The sequence below is a fragment of the Heterodontus francisci genome, chromosome 27 (assembly GCF_036365525.1).
Source record: "Heterodontus francisci isolate sHetFra1 chromosome 27, sHetFra1.hap1, whole genome shotgun sequence".
NCBI classification, from domain to species: Eukaryota; Metazoa; Chordata; class Chondrichthyes; order Heterodontiformes; family Heterodontidae; genus Heterodontus; species Heterodontus francisci.
The window spans coordinates 21533346-21550927 of NC_090397.1; the positions used below are offsets into that span (position 1 = coordinate 21533346).

A 17582-nucleotide genomic window follows, 5' to 3' on the forward strand; every position below is an offset into this window, starting at 1 on the left:
ACGCGTTTACCTCTCTAATTTTATTTGCCCTATGCCAGTTTGCACGTGGCTCAGGTGGTAATCCGGAGAGTACCATCTTTATGGTTCTGTTTTTTTTAATTTAGCCCCGAGCTGCTCATAGCCCCTCAGCAGAACCACTTTCCTAGTCCTACCTCATATGTGTCAGGATTAAATTCCATCTGCCACTCTCTGCCCATTCTGTTAGCCTATCTATGTCCTGTTGCAGGCAGTTCATATCATCCTCACTGTTTGTTGCACCTCCAAGTTTGGTGTCATCAGCAAATTTTGAGATTCTATTCTGTATTCCAAGATCCAAGTCATTTATATTAATCAAAAAAAAAAGCAGTGGTCCCAGCACTGACCCTTCGGGAACGCTACAGTCTACCATCCTCCAGTCTGAAAACAAACATTTACGATGACTTGCTGTTTTCTGACAATAAACCAATTGTTTTAACCAATTGGACATTGACCCTCCTATTCCTTGAGCTTCAATTTTGTTAACCAGTCTTTTATGTGGTACCTTATAAAATATTTTCTTAAAATCCATATAAACAACATCCACCACATTCCCTTCATTAACCTTCTCTGTTATTTCATCAAAAAATTCAATTAAATTTGTCGAGTGTGATCTGCCTTTTACAAATCCATGCTGACTATCCTTAATTAACTCAAACCTCTCCAAGTGTCTGTTGATATTTTCCCTGATTATTGTTTCTAAAACCTTACCCTCCACTGATGTAAACTTAACTGGCCTGTAGTTGCAAGGACTGTCCTTACATCCTTTGTTGAATAAGGGTGTCACATTTACCACTCTCCAATCCTTTGGCACCTCCCCCGTATGCAGGGAAGATTGGAAGATTATGGCAAGCCCCTCCGCTATTTCCATCCCTAATTCCTTTAGCAACCTGGATGCAAGCCATCTGGACCAGATGACTTATCTACCCTGAACATAGTCAACCATTTTAGGACCTCCTCCCTCTCAATTTTTACCCTTTCCATTGCCTCTATTCTCTCTGCTTCTACTGATATTTTGTCAGACTCCATTTCCTTAGTGAACACTAATACAAAGTACTCATTAAGTGTATTAGCCTTGCCCTGAGTCTCTAAGAATATATTGCCCTCTCTGTCCCTAATAGGCCCCAATCCTCCTCTTGGTACTCACTTACAATTTACATGCTGGTAGAAGATCTTTGGATTCCCTTTTATGTTGACTGCCATTCTATTCTCATATTCTCTCTTTGCCAATCTTATTTTCCTCTTTACCTCCCCTCTCAATTTATTGTACATGGCCTGGTTCTCACTTGATGAGATCACCTGACATGCATCATACACCCTCTTTTTTTGTTTCATCATCTTTATCTCCCTCGTCAACCAAGGAGCCCTCTTCTTGGTTCCCCTACCTTTCACCCTTGTTGAAATGTTCTGTACCTGAAGCATTTCTGCCTTAAAGGTAATCCATTGTTCTGATACAGCTCTTCCTGTCAGTCTTTGGTTCCATTCTATCCTGGCTAGATCCCTTCTCATCGCGTTGAAATTAGCCCTCTTATAATCTAGACCTTCTACATTATTTTGTTCCTTGCTTTTCTGCATTACTAGTCTAAACCTTATGATATGATCACTCTTACCCAAGTGCTCTCCCACAGACACATGGTCCACTTGGCCCACCTCATTTCCAAGCACCAGATCCAGAAATGCCTCCTTTCTAGTTGGGCTGAGAACATACTGATCAAGGAAGTTCTCCTGAACACATTTTAGAAATTACTCCCTCTCCTTACCCTTTATCTCATTATTTGGAGGCCTATAAACTAATCCTAGTAGCGTGATCATACCCTTTTTGCTCTTCAACTCTAATCAAATGGATTCTGTCCTTGCCTCCTCAAGGACATCCCCTCTTTCCAACACTGCAATGCCTTCCCTAAGCAGGACTGCCACCCCACCGCCCTTTTTTTCCTTCTTTATCCTTTCTGAACACTTTATATCCTTGTATATTAAGCGCCCAATCCTCACCATTTTAAAACCACGTTTCTGTTATTGCCACTACACCATATTCCCCTGCTATTTGCGCTTGCAGCTCACCAAACTTATTCACCACACTTTGTGTGTTTGCACACCTGCATTGTAATCCTGTCTTTGCATTCCTTGTATTCCTTCTCAGTCCACTCCCATCTAATACAGAGCTACTCCCTTCTCTAGTACTGTCTAACACTCTCACTCTGCAACTGTGGCCCCCTGGCAATTGCAGCTGTGAAAATTAAATGAGGCACTGCTGGTCCCCAGCCTGCCAGTGGGAGGCTGCCTCAATCCATCCAAAGGGCCTCGGCCTCAATGGCGGGTCTGTATGCCATCTGGAAAATTCCAGACGGCGTCCGATGAATTCCTTCAATAGGCACTTTAATTGGTCCAATTGGCTACCCACCGTTGGCAGGTGGGTAACTGTCACCCCCAGAAGCAGCCTCCCTCAAATAAGGACCGAGGCGGGAACATGCCGGCAGACTGGCATGCCGGCCCATAGCACGAAATTGCTGGCCACGCCCACCTCTGGTCCCGCCTCTGCACCGTTATGAAAATTCAGCCCCATGTTTCACTCCTGTGGTCTAGAATACCATGTTAGCCTCTCAAACAGGTTACTCATTCTGAGGCATCCATTATCCTATATTTAACACTGACGAGTATAATGAACAACATAAAACGAGTTGCTTACTTGTTAGTACAGCAACTAAATGTACCGGCTTAACAGTTGATTTTGAGCTTCCGGTCAGGAGGGTCACTAAGTAGTAGATCCCGTGGTAAGAAGCATTGAAGACGACAGGAGGAGGGAGTGTACTGTTGAAGTCTTTGAATTGGAGTTTATAATTGGTCAGGTTAACAGACTGTGTTATCTTCACATAGTACAGAGAGGATCCATTGGTCACATCAGATGGCTGGAGTGACACTATGATTTTGTTGTCATCACTAACCATGGCAGAGATCGCAGCAGCACTCTGGATAGAAGGAATAAAAGATTAAGTATTAAGAATAAAATTCTTAAAATGGTGTTTTTCACACAAGCATACAGGATGGTCAGATTAAGTAGTGAAAATACTTAAAGGAGAACAGCCCCTCTGTATAAATAATTAGGACCTGGAAAAAGAAAATATTTATTCAGATGTAATCACATATAACATGCATGCAATGAGGGGAAAAAAGATCAGCACAAAATTTGCTCGGTAATGCCCAGTTATATACATGTCAGATGCATTCAAAGAACCAGAAAATTCAGGTCAAGGGCAAAGGCCAGATTCTTGTACACTGGAACAGATTATCATAGTGCAGTTATCTTTCAATCTGGATTCATTCCTTAAAATAAAGTTTGCTTCCTTTTCAAGAGCACTATCTTTTTGAGATCAAAGTTAGTGGGCTTTTTAAGACAAGCATAAACCATTTGCTAATGAGATTTTTAAAAGAATATATAAAAGAAAGCTATTTTAAATGGGAAATATTGAAATTCTTGGTGGAAATCTTGCACTTCACTCCTGCTATACTTAAAGTGATATCAGGCTTGATTTTAACTCTTGGGATGCGTTTTGAGTGAGTTAAAATCTCGCCCATTGTACCTGAAAATTTAGTCAGTTAAAACCACTGCAGGTAAACAAACATCTCCAGTGATAAGGATGTAAATGCGTTGCAGGCAGTACAGAGAAGGCTTACTAGACTAACACATAGAGTGGGCGGGCTGTCTTACAAGGAAAGATTGGACAGGCTAGGCTTGTATCTGCTGGAATTTAGAAGAGTAAGAGGGAACTTGATTGAAACATATAAGATCCCGAGGGGTCTTGACAGGATAGATGTGGAAAGGATGTTTCCCCTTGTGGGAAAATCTAGAACTAGGGGTCACTGTTAAAAAACAAGGGGTTGCCCATTTAAGGCAGAGATGCGGAGAATTTTCTCCTCTCAGAGGGTCGTGAGTCTTTGGAATTCTCTTCCTCAAAAGGCGGTGGAAGCAGAGTCTTTGAATATTTTTAAGGCTTTTGACAAGCAAGGGGGTGGAAGGTTATCAGGGGTGGGTGGAAATGTGGAGTAATCAGTTCAGCCATGAACTTATTGAATGGTGGAGCATGTTCGAAGGGCTGACTGGCCTATTCCTGTTCCTAATTCGTATGTTCGTATCACATTTTTAGATGTACATTATTCCCTAACATATATCCAGAATCTGTAACACACATAATGTATTACAATGTGATTGGAATAAATGGGCTAAAAGGGCATACAATAAACTTTTGCAGCAATCTGAATAGTCATATCAATATATTTGCCTGCAATGCAACGAAATTGGTTACTGCTTTCATATCTGTAGAAGTAACTGAAACATTGCATTTCAAAATACACATGAAGATACAGTTTGTGAGGTGATGTTGTCGGCATGTCCAATGAAAGGATCAGGTGTAGAGGTCAGAGTGGCTAATTTGTGACACTCCCAAATTCTGGTCATTAATTTTAATAACTATGCAAGCAGGAGTGGCACTTATCGGACTAAATTTAATGGCCATGGCAGTGGCCCTGTTCACTGGCCGGAAAGCCAGGGGCAACCCCGCTGCAGCCATTTTTGGAAACCAATGTCAATTAGGCACTTAACTGCTGGCTGTTGGGGCTTCTGTGCCTTTAAAGGTGAAGAGCCCGCCTCCAGAAGCTGCGGGCCAATTAGATGGCTGACAGCTCCAGCAACGTCACCAGGAGTGATGGCCACTGCTGGTACTACAGGAGGCCCAGAGCAGCACCCTTGCAGGACGCCAATGAATTAAGTTAAGTGGGGTCAGGCGCGCCGGGGCCACTCAGGCAGGCCCTAGCGTGAGACGGCAGTGGGGGAGGGGGTCATGAGTGAGGGCAGGGTGTCTTTCAGTGGGGGGTAGCCCTTGCTACAGGGGGCCCCTCTGTGGGCCACAGGGTGCCCGATCAGGAGAGTCCGCCCTCCCCCAAGCCCACATGGATGCCGCCAGGTTTTACTAGGTGGCCTCCCCATGTGGCAGAGGGTCCTCCCCCCCTCCCCCCACTGCTGCTTGTAAAATGCCAGTGTTGGAGTGAAGAAGCATTTAAGTGACTCTTAATTGGCCACTTAAGGGTCTCAACTGGCCTCTGGGTGGGAAGGCCACTCTCGACCTTCCCTCCCCTGATAAAATTCCATGGCATCGGGAAGGCGATGAGCACTCCCACCACCACCCCACTCCCTTGCCTTCCCTCACCATTTTATGCCCCATCTGCCTCCAACCAGGCCCTCAAAGGCTGGAAAAGATCCATCTCATCATGTGCACTTATCTCCACACTTGATTTTGCAATCTGCACTTTAGAGCAATACTCTACACCATGAGCTTCACCCCAAAGAATTAAACCTATGGCTTCAAGGGAAGAAATAGATATCTTTACAAACTCGAAATGAGAAAAAGTAGGTCTAGCTACCAATAATTGCTTCTTTTGTACCTAACTGAGAGTTACTGTGACAAACTCAGTCTATGACAGGTGAATGTCGAAAGGTTCCTTTGTTAATGATTTTGAAATTTCCCTAGTCTTACCTTTTAAAATGGAAATCAGGCTGCTTTAAGCTACAAGTAATGTGGATTTTGCCAATTGTTGTAAATGGTGATAGCAGTGGTCAAATGTAGAGAGTAAATTCATCCAGCCTGTGCTCCCAGTGAAGAGTCATGCTCAAATGGACTGTGGGTCAAAGATGGTGCAAGATTGTTGTAGCTCCACCTCTGACCAACAGATTGGTCCCTCACTGGAAGTTCAGATCTGGTGAACATACTATGAACATTTGTCGTAGTACCTTTCAATTCTAATAAATGAGCGGGTCGGGGTAAGTCAGAAGTTGAGGTCTCTTATGATTTGTATTTCAGGATTCTGGTAATGCAGCTACAGAGATATATAACAGAGACACGTGTCATATGATTGTGTCTCAATCCCCACTGCTTTTATGTTTAGGGTATAATGTGATATACCCAAGGCCTTAAGGATGAAGCAGCAATCGTTTATTTGTTCAGGGTGGAGAATTGGGAGTGTGTTAGGTTTGTCAAAATTGGAAGATACAACAAAATTAACAGTGTGTACTGTATTAATCAACTATATGATTTACATATTATATCTGTTTATCCATAAACACCAATTGCATAACAGTACAAGCAATGATAAGCACCCAAAGGTTTTAAGATTATGTACTCACAATGCATCATTGCTTTACTGCAAAGCAATGAGAAACCAGAGGCACCAAAATAGAGTCCTGGATACAATGGAAACTGACTGTGCCATTGATTCACTGTCAAGCACAGCAATAGAGTGATGCAGGAATATTTTTGGTGCGGTAGAACAGTCCTTCCGTGTATGCAAAGGTTGCACAAAGTGTGACAATATGTGACAGACAGAGTCAACATTTTCTACACAACTTGAGCCGTACCTGAAGGCCCAGTGGAGATGTGTAACAGGAGGGTACAGAAAGTTATGTCATGAATATTACTGTAAAGTAGAAGCACTAGCCATATATGGAAGTTGTAGTTATTTATGGGAATGGTAGCACAGTGGTTATGTTACTGGACTAGAAATCCAGAGGCCTGGACTAATAGTCCAAAGACATGGGCCGGAATTGTACGGCCTCCCAACGACTGGGCTGGTGACGGGGGTGGCCGTAAAATTGAGTGGGAGACGGGCTGCTCCTGATCCCCTCCCCAATGCCCCAACTACGCCCAATGCACAACACACACCCCCACCTGTAACTAACTCCCCTTGCCTCGCCAGGGTCCAGCCAATTTTCTGGATCTTACCAGGGACACTTACCTGAGTTCCAGGGCTGTCCTTCCTCCAATGGCTGGGTGTAGTCCCAGCAGCGGCCACTGCTCCCAGTGGAGCTGCTGGGACTAAGAGCTGCTGGCCTGCTGATTGACTGGCAGCTCCATTCGGCAGGACTTCCTGCCTCTAGGAGGTGGAAGTCCCACCCAAGACCAATTAAGTGACTGGCGAGCGAAAAATCCCAGCCTGGTTCCCCAGGCCTGGTGGAGGTGGGTTTGTCACCGACATTTTGGCCGGTGGGCAGGGCCTCCTGCCCAATGTAGAATTCCGGCCATGAGTTCAAATCCCACCATAGCAGCTGAGGAATTTAAATTCAATTAATTAAATAAATCTGGAATTAAAAAGCTCGTAGTATCATCTATGTGACCATGAAACTACTGGATTGTCATAAAAAACCATCTGGTTCACTAATGTCCTTCAGGGACAGAAATCTGCAGTTCTTACCTGGTCTGGCCTACATGTGACTCCAGACTGACTGCAATGAGGTTGACTCTTAATTGCCCTCTGAAATGGCCTAGCCAAACACTCAGTTGTGTGAAACCACTATCCCCCTCCCTCCCTTTCACTTGCTCAAAGCTCATTACATTTCTAACCTTTGCCAGTTCTGACGAAAGATCACAGACTCTCTCCACAGATTTCCAGCAATTTCTGTTTTTATATTATATGTATGTAATATGTGTAATCTTAAAACCATGGTTTCTTTCTGGTTTTGTCCGGCTGTAATGTATCGAAAAATGTCTGCATGTACCATGGTTTCAAATTCTTTTGTCATGTTTTTGTTACATTTTATCAACTTTTTCCATTATGAATTTCTATTTCCAGATTAGAATGGATAGTAGTTCCCATATTTAAAAAGAAATAAAAAGCTCCTGCTTCTAATTTGTATGTTTGTTTGACACATGCAATTGTTTCACCAAAAATCACTGTATACCAGTGGTGTGCTACAGGGATCTGTGCTGGGGCCTCAACTCTTTACAATTTATATAAATGACTTAGATGAAGGGACCAAAGGTATGGTTGCTAAATTTGCCAATGACAGAAAGATAGGTAGGAAAGTAACTTGAGAGGAGGACATAAGGGGATTACAAAGGAATATAGAGAGGTTCAGTGAGTGGGCAAAGACCTGGCAAATGGAGTATAATGTGGGAAAGTGGGAAATTGTCCACATTAGCAGGAAGAATAAAAAAAGAAGCATATTATCTAAATGGTGAGAGATTGCAGAGCTCAGAGATGCTGAGGGATCTGGGTGTCCTAGTGCAGGAATCGCAAAAAGTTAGTATGCAGGTACAGCATGTAATTAGGAAAGCTAATAGAATGTTATTGTTTATCGTGAGGGGAATTGAATACAAAAGTAGGGAGGTTATGCGTCAGCTATACAGGGTATTGGTGAGATCACATCTGGAGTACTGTGTACAGTACTGGTCTCCTTATTTAAGGAAGGATGTAAATGTGTTGTAGGCAATACAGAGAAAGTTTACTAGACTAATACCTGGAATGGGCGGGCTATCTTACGCGGATAGATTGGACAGGCTAGGCTTGTATCCGCTGGAATTTAGAAGAGTAAGAGGCGACTTGATTGAAATATATAAGACCCTGAGGGGTCTTGACAGGGTGGATGTGGAAAGGATGTTTCCTCTTGTGGGAGAATCTAGAACTAGGCGTTACTGTTTAAAAATAAGGGGTTACCCAGTTAAGACAGAGATGAGGAGAAATTTTTTCTCAGAGGGTTGTGAGTCTTTGGAATTCTCTTCCTCAAAAGGTAGTGGAAGCAGAGTCTTTGAATATTTTTAAGGCAGAGGTAGATAGATTCTTGATAAGCAATGGGGTGGAAGGTTATCGGGGGTAGGTGGAAACGTGGAGTAATCAGTTCAGCCATGAATTTATTGAATGGCGGAGCAGGCTCGAAGGGCTGAGTGGCCTACTCCTGCTCCTAATTCATATGTAAAATGTCTAATCACTGTGGGTATACCTACACCATTTGGACTGTAAAGGTTCAGGATGGCAGCTCACTACCACCACTCAATTAGGGATGGGCAATAAATGTTGGACCTGCCAGTGATGCCCACATCCTGTGAACAAATTTTTAAAAAATTATATATGCAACAACAACCGTACTGATGCAGACAAATGTTAGCAAGAATGTATCAAGTAGATTATGAGGGGTGAAAATAGGAAAACAATGCCAATTACATTAGACATGCCATGATTGGACAGTATATGCACTTTAGGAATAAAATGTGACTCAATCCCCATTACTCGTATGTTTAGAGCACAATGTGGTAAACTCAAGTCTTCAAGGAACTCTATATGAGGAAGCAATGGTTTATTTGTTCAAGAGGGAGATTTTGGAATTAGAACAGCTAAACTAGAGGAAGGGGCAGAATTAGGGGTGTTTTTGTTGCATGATAGTTTACATCAATGCTTCATACAGACTGATCATGCACAAATGCATAACTGTATGCTTCTATAATATAGCACTCAAATGGATGTGAGCTAAAGTACTCCGAATGCAGAGCTAACTTTTTTCACAGAGCAAGGAGCACTCAGTTGATCATCAACTGCACCCAAAGAGCACCATACACCCAAGAACCAACAATCAATATTCACATTTTAAGCAGGCACCTGCACGAATACTCACTGAATAAGAGACAGTGACATTAGGAAGGAAGCAGACTGAGGCACTGAGTCTGAGTATCAGATCAGATGGCATAGGACAGAAGCCTACCAGGGTGAGTGCTCCGATTCTGATGAAAGGTCACCAACCTGAAACGTTAACTCTGTTTCTCTCTCGACAGTTGCTGCCAGACCTGCTGAGTATTTCCAGCACTTTTGGATTTTATTTCAGATTCCTAGCATCCGCAGTATTTTGCTTTTATATGAATGCTCCAAATGTTGTTGTATTGAGATATGGGTCTCAGTGGTCATGCTTTAAGCTGTGGCTGGTGTATCAGCTGGCCTGCATTAAGCAGTCACTTGCCCCTTCCCTGTAATGTGAAATAGTTCAACACTATTGTGCTGCTGCCACCTAAAGGCCTTCTACCCGACCCGAACCAGACAGGACACGATGACATGTGTCGGGTTCGAGTCAGGTCGCACTTCCGGGTCTGGCATTCGAGCTCGGGGCAGGTCAGCCCAGATTGAACATACTCTTATCACCACCTCAGCTAAGTGACTTTAATGTTAATTTACTTTTTGGACTTTAGAAGTGGTTTTGCTACAGTTATTTTAAGCTTGTGCAGTTAAGGAACAAAGTGAAAAACAAAAGGTAGGTTAACTGATGATCGAGTCGGGTTTAGGCGCAGGAAAAAAATGGAAGGACTCGGGCCGGGTCGGGCTCGGGGTGGGATGGGGTTCTGTTGGGCTCGGGTCTGGTCTCATTTGCACACCTGAGCTGGCCTTTAGTGCCACCTACAGCAGTGATTTCATAAAGTACTAATTATCTAGACTAGGGATTCTTAACTGGGGATCTGCGGCCTCCTCGGGATCTGACAGAAGGCTTCAAAGAATCCACCAAAAATAACCAATATGTAAAAAGTAGGCCCGGTGCAATCTGCCTACACCTCTCTCTTTCCAATGTTTACTGTACTTTCAAAACTACATAGAAACATAGAAAATAGGAGCAGCAGTAGGCCATTCAGCCCTTCAGGCCTGCTCCACCATTCAAAAAAGATCATGGCTGATCGTTTAATTCAGTACCCTATTCCCGCTCTCTCCCCATATCCCTTGATCCCTTTGGCATTTTCCCTTTGGCTACATTTTCTGATTTTGATTTTTTAAAATACTTTTGGACTTTAAGCTTGCTCAGCTAGTTCCCATACATCCTGGTAATAATGTGCAAAAATCTGAATTAAAAAGGCATTTCCTTTCAGATTCAAGTGTGCCAGATAAAAAAAATACTTCACGTGTCTCCCCTGGGAGCTCACTGAAATTAATTTGCTTTTAACAGTCAACCAATTGTGCAAAGCAGCACTTCCACAAGCTGTAGTGCGTCATCACACACAATGTCACGGGAGCAGAATGAGGCTTGGGCTGTGAAATTCGAATGTGCGAGGCAGGCACAAAGAATTGGGTGAGACGAGGAGTTTGGGCTGCGAGGAGATCAATGTGAGCAAATGAATTGTGAGCAAGCGAGCAAGGTTGGCTGGCAAGCCTTAGACCTCACTGATTCTTGGCCTGTTGTTCCAGCCTCACAGCCCAGGACCTCCGAGCCCTTCTCTCTTTGCTGATGTTTTTGCTGCTTCCTTTATTTTCCTTCTTAGCTGAGTGCTAGTTGTGTCATCTTGCCCCAAAAGGCTGCCTCTTCACCTGCATTCTGATATGGTGACTTTGCTCCCTCCCAACCTATGTTCACTTTACTGTCCAAAACAAAATAATAGTTAAAGTTGGGGGGCTGTTATTTAATGTGGAATTGGGAACCAGTATTTTCTTGGTACTAGCACCCGACAGGATACGTTTTGACTTCCTCATAATATACTGTCAGCGACAGGGATTTTGCACTATTGGAGACCCAGTATTATTCAAGCATCTACAGATTGCACTTCAGCCCTCCTCATAATATACTGTCAGCGACAGGGATTTTGCACTATTGGAGACCCAGTATTATTCAAGCATCTACAGATTGCACTTCAGCCCATCCAAAACTGTGCTGCATGTAGCTTATCCCACATCAAGTCACAAATCATCTTCACTGATTTACATCGGCTCCTGATCCCCCTAGACTTTGTTTAAAATACTCAGCCTCATGTTTAAGCCACTTCATGCTCGAACTCTGCCCATTTGTCACCACCCATCTGTCCCTACATCTGATCCTTCCCCCATCTCTGTAAATAGTGGGGTGAAGGGAGCAGGATGCTCAAGAGGACAGAGTTGGAGGGACGCAGGGCTTGTAAAGCTGGTGAATGTTACAGGGATAGGGAGGGGTGAAGCCTGAAAGGATCTAAACACAAGGATGGGAATTTAAAATATGAGGCATTGGGTGAATGCCAGTCAATATAGATCAGTAAGCACAGCATGATGGGCACTTACGATATGGGTTAAGACAGGGGTTCTCAACCGGGTGGGGGGGGGGGGGGGGTCTGTGGCCCCTTAGTACCTAGGAGTTTGTGAGAAGCTTTCAAGGATTCTGCCAAAAATAACCAGAGAATGCGCAAGGCCTGCATTCTGCACAATCTGTCTATGCCCCTGTTTCTCTATGAATTTTTAAACCCGTGCTTGAGTGTGACAAAGATTCGATTCAGCCAGCGGCTAGTAACTGAGCGACATCACTCAGGTTGGGACAAGAAGGCTCACAGCTGCAACATATCACTATGCCTCTCACCCAAACTTCAATATGATGCTCGCCACTAGCAACAAGTTTCACATTAAGTAAAACAGAAATAATATATGTTTAATTGTAGAACTAATTTGTATACAGACAAAATACTTTCATTATGTTACAAGGTGTCTGGAATTTTTACAATACGGTAGCCGGGGGTGGGGGGGGTGCGCATTTGAAGCAAAAATGTTAAGAATCCTTGGTCTATATTACAATCCACTATTGTCTGCAATGTCAATGCTGCCTGTAGTGGAGGCTGCATTTAGACTCACCACAAGCACAGTAGGGACATCTCTCATGATCACCCTTGCTCCTCCATTAGAGGCTTTGAAGTCCAAACTCAAAAGATGCTGGCATCAATTCATGGTTATGAGGGACCATGATAGAGGGATTCTAAAACATCAAGATTCCCACTGTTTAATCCTTTCACAGATCACTGGGCATGACAAGCAGATATCTCCCCCCCCCCCCCCAGTTGACATGGGGAATGTATGCTTCTAGTTGGCACTCTCGCCATCTAATAGCACTGCAACAAGAGACAGTCGGCACTGCATCAGAAAGTACTGAACAAACTGGAACAGCTCTGACCTGATTGAATTATTCATTTATCCAATGCAACTTCACAAATATTGGTCAAGTTCCTCATTAATGATCTTTAACGAGTTCAATTGGCCTTTGTTGTTGCATTTTGCAAAGCTTTTTTAACATGAGTAGTTTAGACACCGTGCTCCACATAGTGTTGTTACTTCGATACAGAATTTATACATTAACATAAATTAATCTAGGTTGTTTCAGTAACTTGGCACAATGGAGCAGCAGTCAGGATTCTGCAAGATCATGGAACATGTCCAATACATTTGTGGAACTGTCCCAAAAACTGACACACAAATGGGAAGTAACTTCAGACACACAAAGATAACAGATAACCTTTTTAATTAATCCATAAATAATCTCATTACATCAGCTGGCACTAATAGTGCATTCATCAAGTGGATCTCGGTCAGATGAATGATATATTCCTAAATGCTTTTAGTTCATATATTCCTTAGAGAGCTGCCTATGTGCCAAAAACCTGACTGAGAAGTGATCAAACTCATTGTTCAGGTTGCTGGACTGGCTTCCTCAGCAACTTAAACCCTAGATGAGGACTCTTATACCGTCATTCAGCCTCTAGACATATTAATTTACTTTCTGACGAGGAGAAAATGCATCACTGACCTGAATACTAAGAAATTATCATAAGGAGAATAAATTACTAAAACACACTGGGTGAGAAATTGGGATCATTTGTGTTTGCTGTTTGGGCACTATGAGTGTGCCCTTAGAGCTCCAAAAAGATGTCTGTGGTGCCATAGACACTTTTTGAACGAACTATGCCGGCCCCCATGTTCATGAAGGCATTAGCGTACACAGTGAACTGCCACCGGAATTATGCAGAGCAGTATGCAGTGCAGGTTCAACACCATCGGTGCCATTTTGGAGCTCAACACTCCAGCTAATGTCCTCTCTTAACTTTGCACAGCTGAACATGCATTCAGCAGCAAGAAGGATTCCCACTACATCCACCCCCCACCGCCGTTGTGCTTCTCTTTCTTTAACACAAACACACGAGAAGGATTGGTAACTAAAGTAAGTTCTTTATTTGAAGATATGAAACTACGTACAACAATAACTGGGAGTTTCACTGACATTCAGGTCACTCTGACTGCCCGATAATTACAGGCGTATAAACATCATATCCTGTCTGGTGATAGACAGCAGTCTTAGACATACCCCTTAAAAGTATACTACAACATCCCCTTTTTTCGAAATTAAAATTGTATCTTTAAACAATCAGAACTATTTACATTACATTGTTGTGTTAACTGTTTATTTGAATTATGTGAAAACTGTTGTGTTTCAATACATGATTTTACAAAGTGATAAACTTCTAAGTCTCTGAAGCGTAATGGTGGTTTTACTGATGCACCCAGATTTGCTTACTGTAAAGTTGGTTTGAGATCGCTGTGTGTTCTCACAACTCTGGCTGTCTGTAGGAGTGTTGTGCTTGGATCGTGTCTTCGATCGTGTTCGACTTCCGATTGGGCTGCTTGGTGTTTTTTGTTCTGGTACTTCCCTGATTTGGCATCGATTTCTTCGCAATGCAATGCCATTGGGTGTTTATTCCTTGGTATGATCGTGGTTCTGGACAGATGCCTATAATTTCTGTATTCCACGTTCCATGGGTTGCATGTTGTACTCATACCTTTTTTCCGATGTCTTCATGTAATCGAAGGAATTCTTGGTTCAGGATGCTGAGTTGCTTTGTTTGTGTTTTCAGTCCTGAGATGGTGTCCCTCTCCCTCTGAAGGTGATTCTGTAGTGCCTGTCTCAATTCTGAGATGGTGTCGCTCTCCATCTGAAACTATGTGCCCGTCTCCTCTCTTTCTCGATCTTCAGATCAGTTTCCAGTTGGACCCTGCAATGCTCTGTTGGCTTCTTTGATTGGCTCGATTTCAAGCTCGCTGAGTTTGTAGCCCAGCTCCTGCAGTGCCTGCTCCTGCTCATCACAGATCATCTGCAGTTGTCCTTGTGGTCTCCTGTCCTTGCCATTATTGTGCCAGTGCTATGAAAGGTAACCAAGGACAGGTCTCTGCATGCCAGTAGTATGCCCTTGTATACTGTGAGCTTGTCAGTGGTTGATTGAGCCATAACTTGCCATTTCTGTAGGTTCATGTTCTTCAGAATGTCAAGCTGTAGAATGTTGGAACTCAGACCTGTGTCGATTTTGGTCCACAGGGTATGTTCCCCATGCTTTTGTGGGCATATAATGTGGATAGTGGCAAAGACTTCAGAAGGTACCACTGTGCCAATACAGTGTGTGATGCTGGCAGTTTGCCTGCTCACTGTGTGTTTCAGTGCTTTGGTCATCCTCACCTTCCAATCTTGTCGTCTGGCTGGTCATCGCGTGGATTTTCTGCTTGTGGAATTTGGAACGCTCCCTCTGTCTGTTGGGATGCTGTTGTGCATCCAGCCGCAGCTGGTCCTGATGTTGAGTCATCTGTTCTGGCTTTGCCTTCCTACTTTGCTGCATCCAGTGTACTCTGGTGCCACATGCCTTGCATACGTCATCGAAAGTTGGATAATCTTTGGGTGCATGTATGAGAATCCACCACCTGCATGGCTTACCAGGTTTGTTTGAATTGACTACTGTGCCAATGGTAGATGTAGTGCACAGAGCCCATAGACTCCATCAACCCATTTGGTTTGCTTCAGACTTGCGTCTGCTTTTGAGAAACACTTCTAAGCTGTAACCTTTGGGTTACATCCTTTAGAAATGCCCCGAGAGGGGTAGAAGCTATCACAAGCTCGATGATTCTATCAGCCAGCTCTACCTCTGAAAAGTTGCAATCACTCTCCTTATCTCAGCAGCTGCTAACAAATTGATCTATCATCTCCTTGGATTGCTGTTTGAAAGACATAAACTCAAGACAGCGTATTCGGAAGTTGAGCTTCACCCTTAAGTGGTCTTCCTGTTGGACCATATTTTCCTTGGGCCTTTCAGGTCATCCTCCGACAGTCCTGATGTGTTCCATCTGTGGAGACCTTCGTTCTCTGTAGCTATTTTAACCTTTATGGCTTGTCTGTCTGTTTCGGTATCAGCCAGGTCCAGAAAACATAGTTCCATCTGTTGCCTGAACAACTTAAACTCGGTATGGAGGTCTGCCACCTTCCAATTCAGGAACGGGAAATTTGTAGTCATCTTGTCAGTGTTTATAGGAGTTTCAATCAAAACTGAGGCAGAAACAAATATTCAAGCATGTACAGTCCTTAAGGGGTTAAATTCTGTGGCTCCACTGGCTTGCAGTACCCTGCATGGCCACACCTAGTTGTTAGACTTGGGATCGATGCGCTGTTGCTGCCGTCCTGCTCTTTTGCTAGGCCACGCCCACTAAGGTGAGTTTTGGAGCCAAACATTTTAATTGCGATGAAGGTCTTTCTCAGCCTTCTCAAAGCTGTTGGAGGCTGCTGTTCGACTTACTTCTTACTATTTTTTATTTTCTGGCCCTATCTCAAACGCTCGGCCACCAATTCCCCTCCCCCACCGCCCCTCCACCCCACCACCACCAGTACTCTCTATCTGGTGCCCTGTGCCACACCTCATGCAGTCGGTTATATAAAATATTGTTTTTTCTGTGCAAGCTGTATCAGCAGTTGGACTCAGACTAACGTTCCCCTGTTCTGCAGTTGTATTACCAGGGCCATGCGGTTCTGCAGTGTAATGGACGCCGACACTGTTGCAGATCTACTCACACAGAGATTCCCATGCTGCTGTAACTACTGCAGATGTACTCGTTTCTCCTTCAGGCTTCTACACTCTGCAATATATGGAAGGGTTCAGTGTTGCAGATCCTGCAAAACCTTCAAATTAAATCTTCAAACACCACCAGCTACCACCATATTGTGTTTCTCTTTTTTGACATAAACTGCACGAGGAGGATTGGTAACTACAATAAGTGGGTTCTTACTTGAAGATATGAAACTATGTACAACAATAACTGGGAGGTTCACTAACACGTCTGGTCACTCTGACTGTTCCTAACTTTTATTCGATGATTACAGAAGTATAAACATCATATCCGGTTTGGTGATAGACAGCAGTTTTAGACACACCCCAGAAAGGTATACCACAACATCCCCCATTACCAGCGGTATTTAAGGGCATCAACTACTTACAGGTTTGTTACCAGATGATTTCTTCTGGCTGTTGCTTTGATTCTAGAAGTGTTTGGTTCTCTCTATAGTTGTTTCAACTTGCAAAGGTCTACAGGGAGTGGTATGGCAGTGTGTTGAAGGAGTTTGTGCTGACTTCAAGACTTCTGCACAAACCAGTTGCTCCCAGACATGTACTCGTAGGAATTCCCTTGAATACAGCATGACTGGGAGAATGAACAGAGACCACACAGAACAAGACAAGCTCTTGGAAGAGGAAGGAAGAGAAAGGACTCTTCGCAGGAGGCCATATCCACCCAGGGTGTTCAGGAATCAATTTTCCTACTTGAATCTCAGCGAGGAACAGCATGTGAGATGTCTGTGCTTCAGTAAGCATGTCCTCACTGAAATCTGCCACCTTTTTTTTTATTCTTTCATGGGATGTGGCCAAGGCCAGCATTTGTTGCCTATCCCTAATTGCCCTTGATAATTGACTGGCTTGCTAGGCCATTTGAGAGTCTACCACATTGCTGTGGGTCTGGAGTCACATGTAGGCCAGACCGGGTAAGGACAACGATCTTCTTCCCTGAAGGGTATTAGCAAACCAGATGGTTTCAATGACAATCGATGATAGTTTCATGGCACCAATTACTGAGCCCAGCTTTCAATTCCAGAAGTCTTTTATTAATTAATTGAATTTATTAATTAATTGAGTTTAAATTCCACCACCTGCTATGTTGGGATTTGAACCCATGTCTTCAGGGCA

The 17582-nt window shown here is 43.5% G+C and overlaps 2 protein-coding genes across 3 annotated transcripts in view; one reads left to right on the forward strand and one right to left on the reverse strand.

Annotated features, from left to right (window-relative positions):
• Positions 1-17582, reverse strand: part of ptpro (protein tyrosine phosphatase receptor type O) — a 178655-nt gene that overhangs the window by 105055 nt on the left and 56018 nt on the right. For both annotated transcript variants that reach the window (XM_068058984.1, XM_068058985.1), the window contains exon 2: positions 2702-2981. In XM_068058984.1, coding sequence (XP_067915085.1) covers positions 2702-2981 — 280 coding nt within the window. The remainder of the gene's footprint in view (positions 1-2701; positions 2982-17582) is intronic.
• rerg (RAS-like, estrogen-regulated, growth inhibitor) overlaps positions 10008-17582 on the forward strand; it is a 203691-nt gene continuing 196116 nt past the window's right edge. Inside the window, exon 1 of the mRNA XM_068058990.1 lies at positions 10008-10075. The gene's annotated coding sequence lies outside the window, so the exon portion shown is untranslated. The remainder of the gene's footprint in view (positions 10076-17582) is intronic.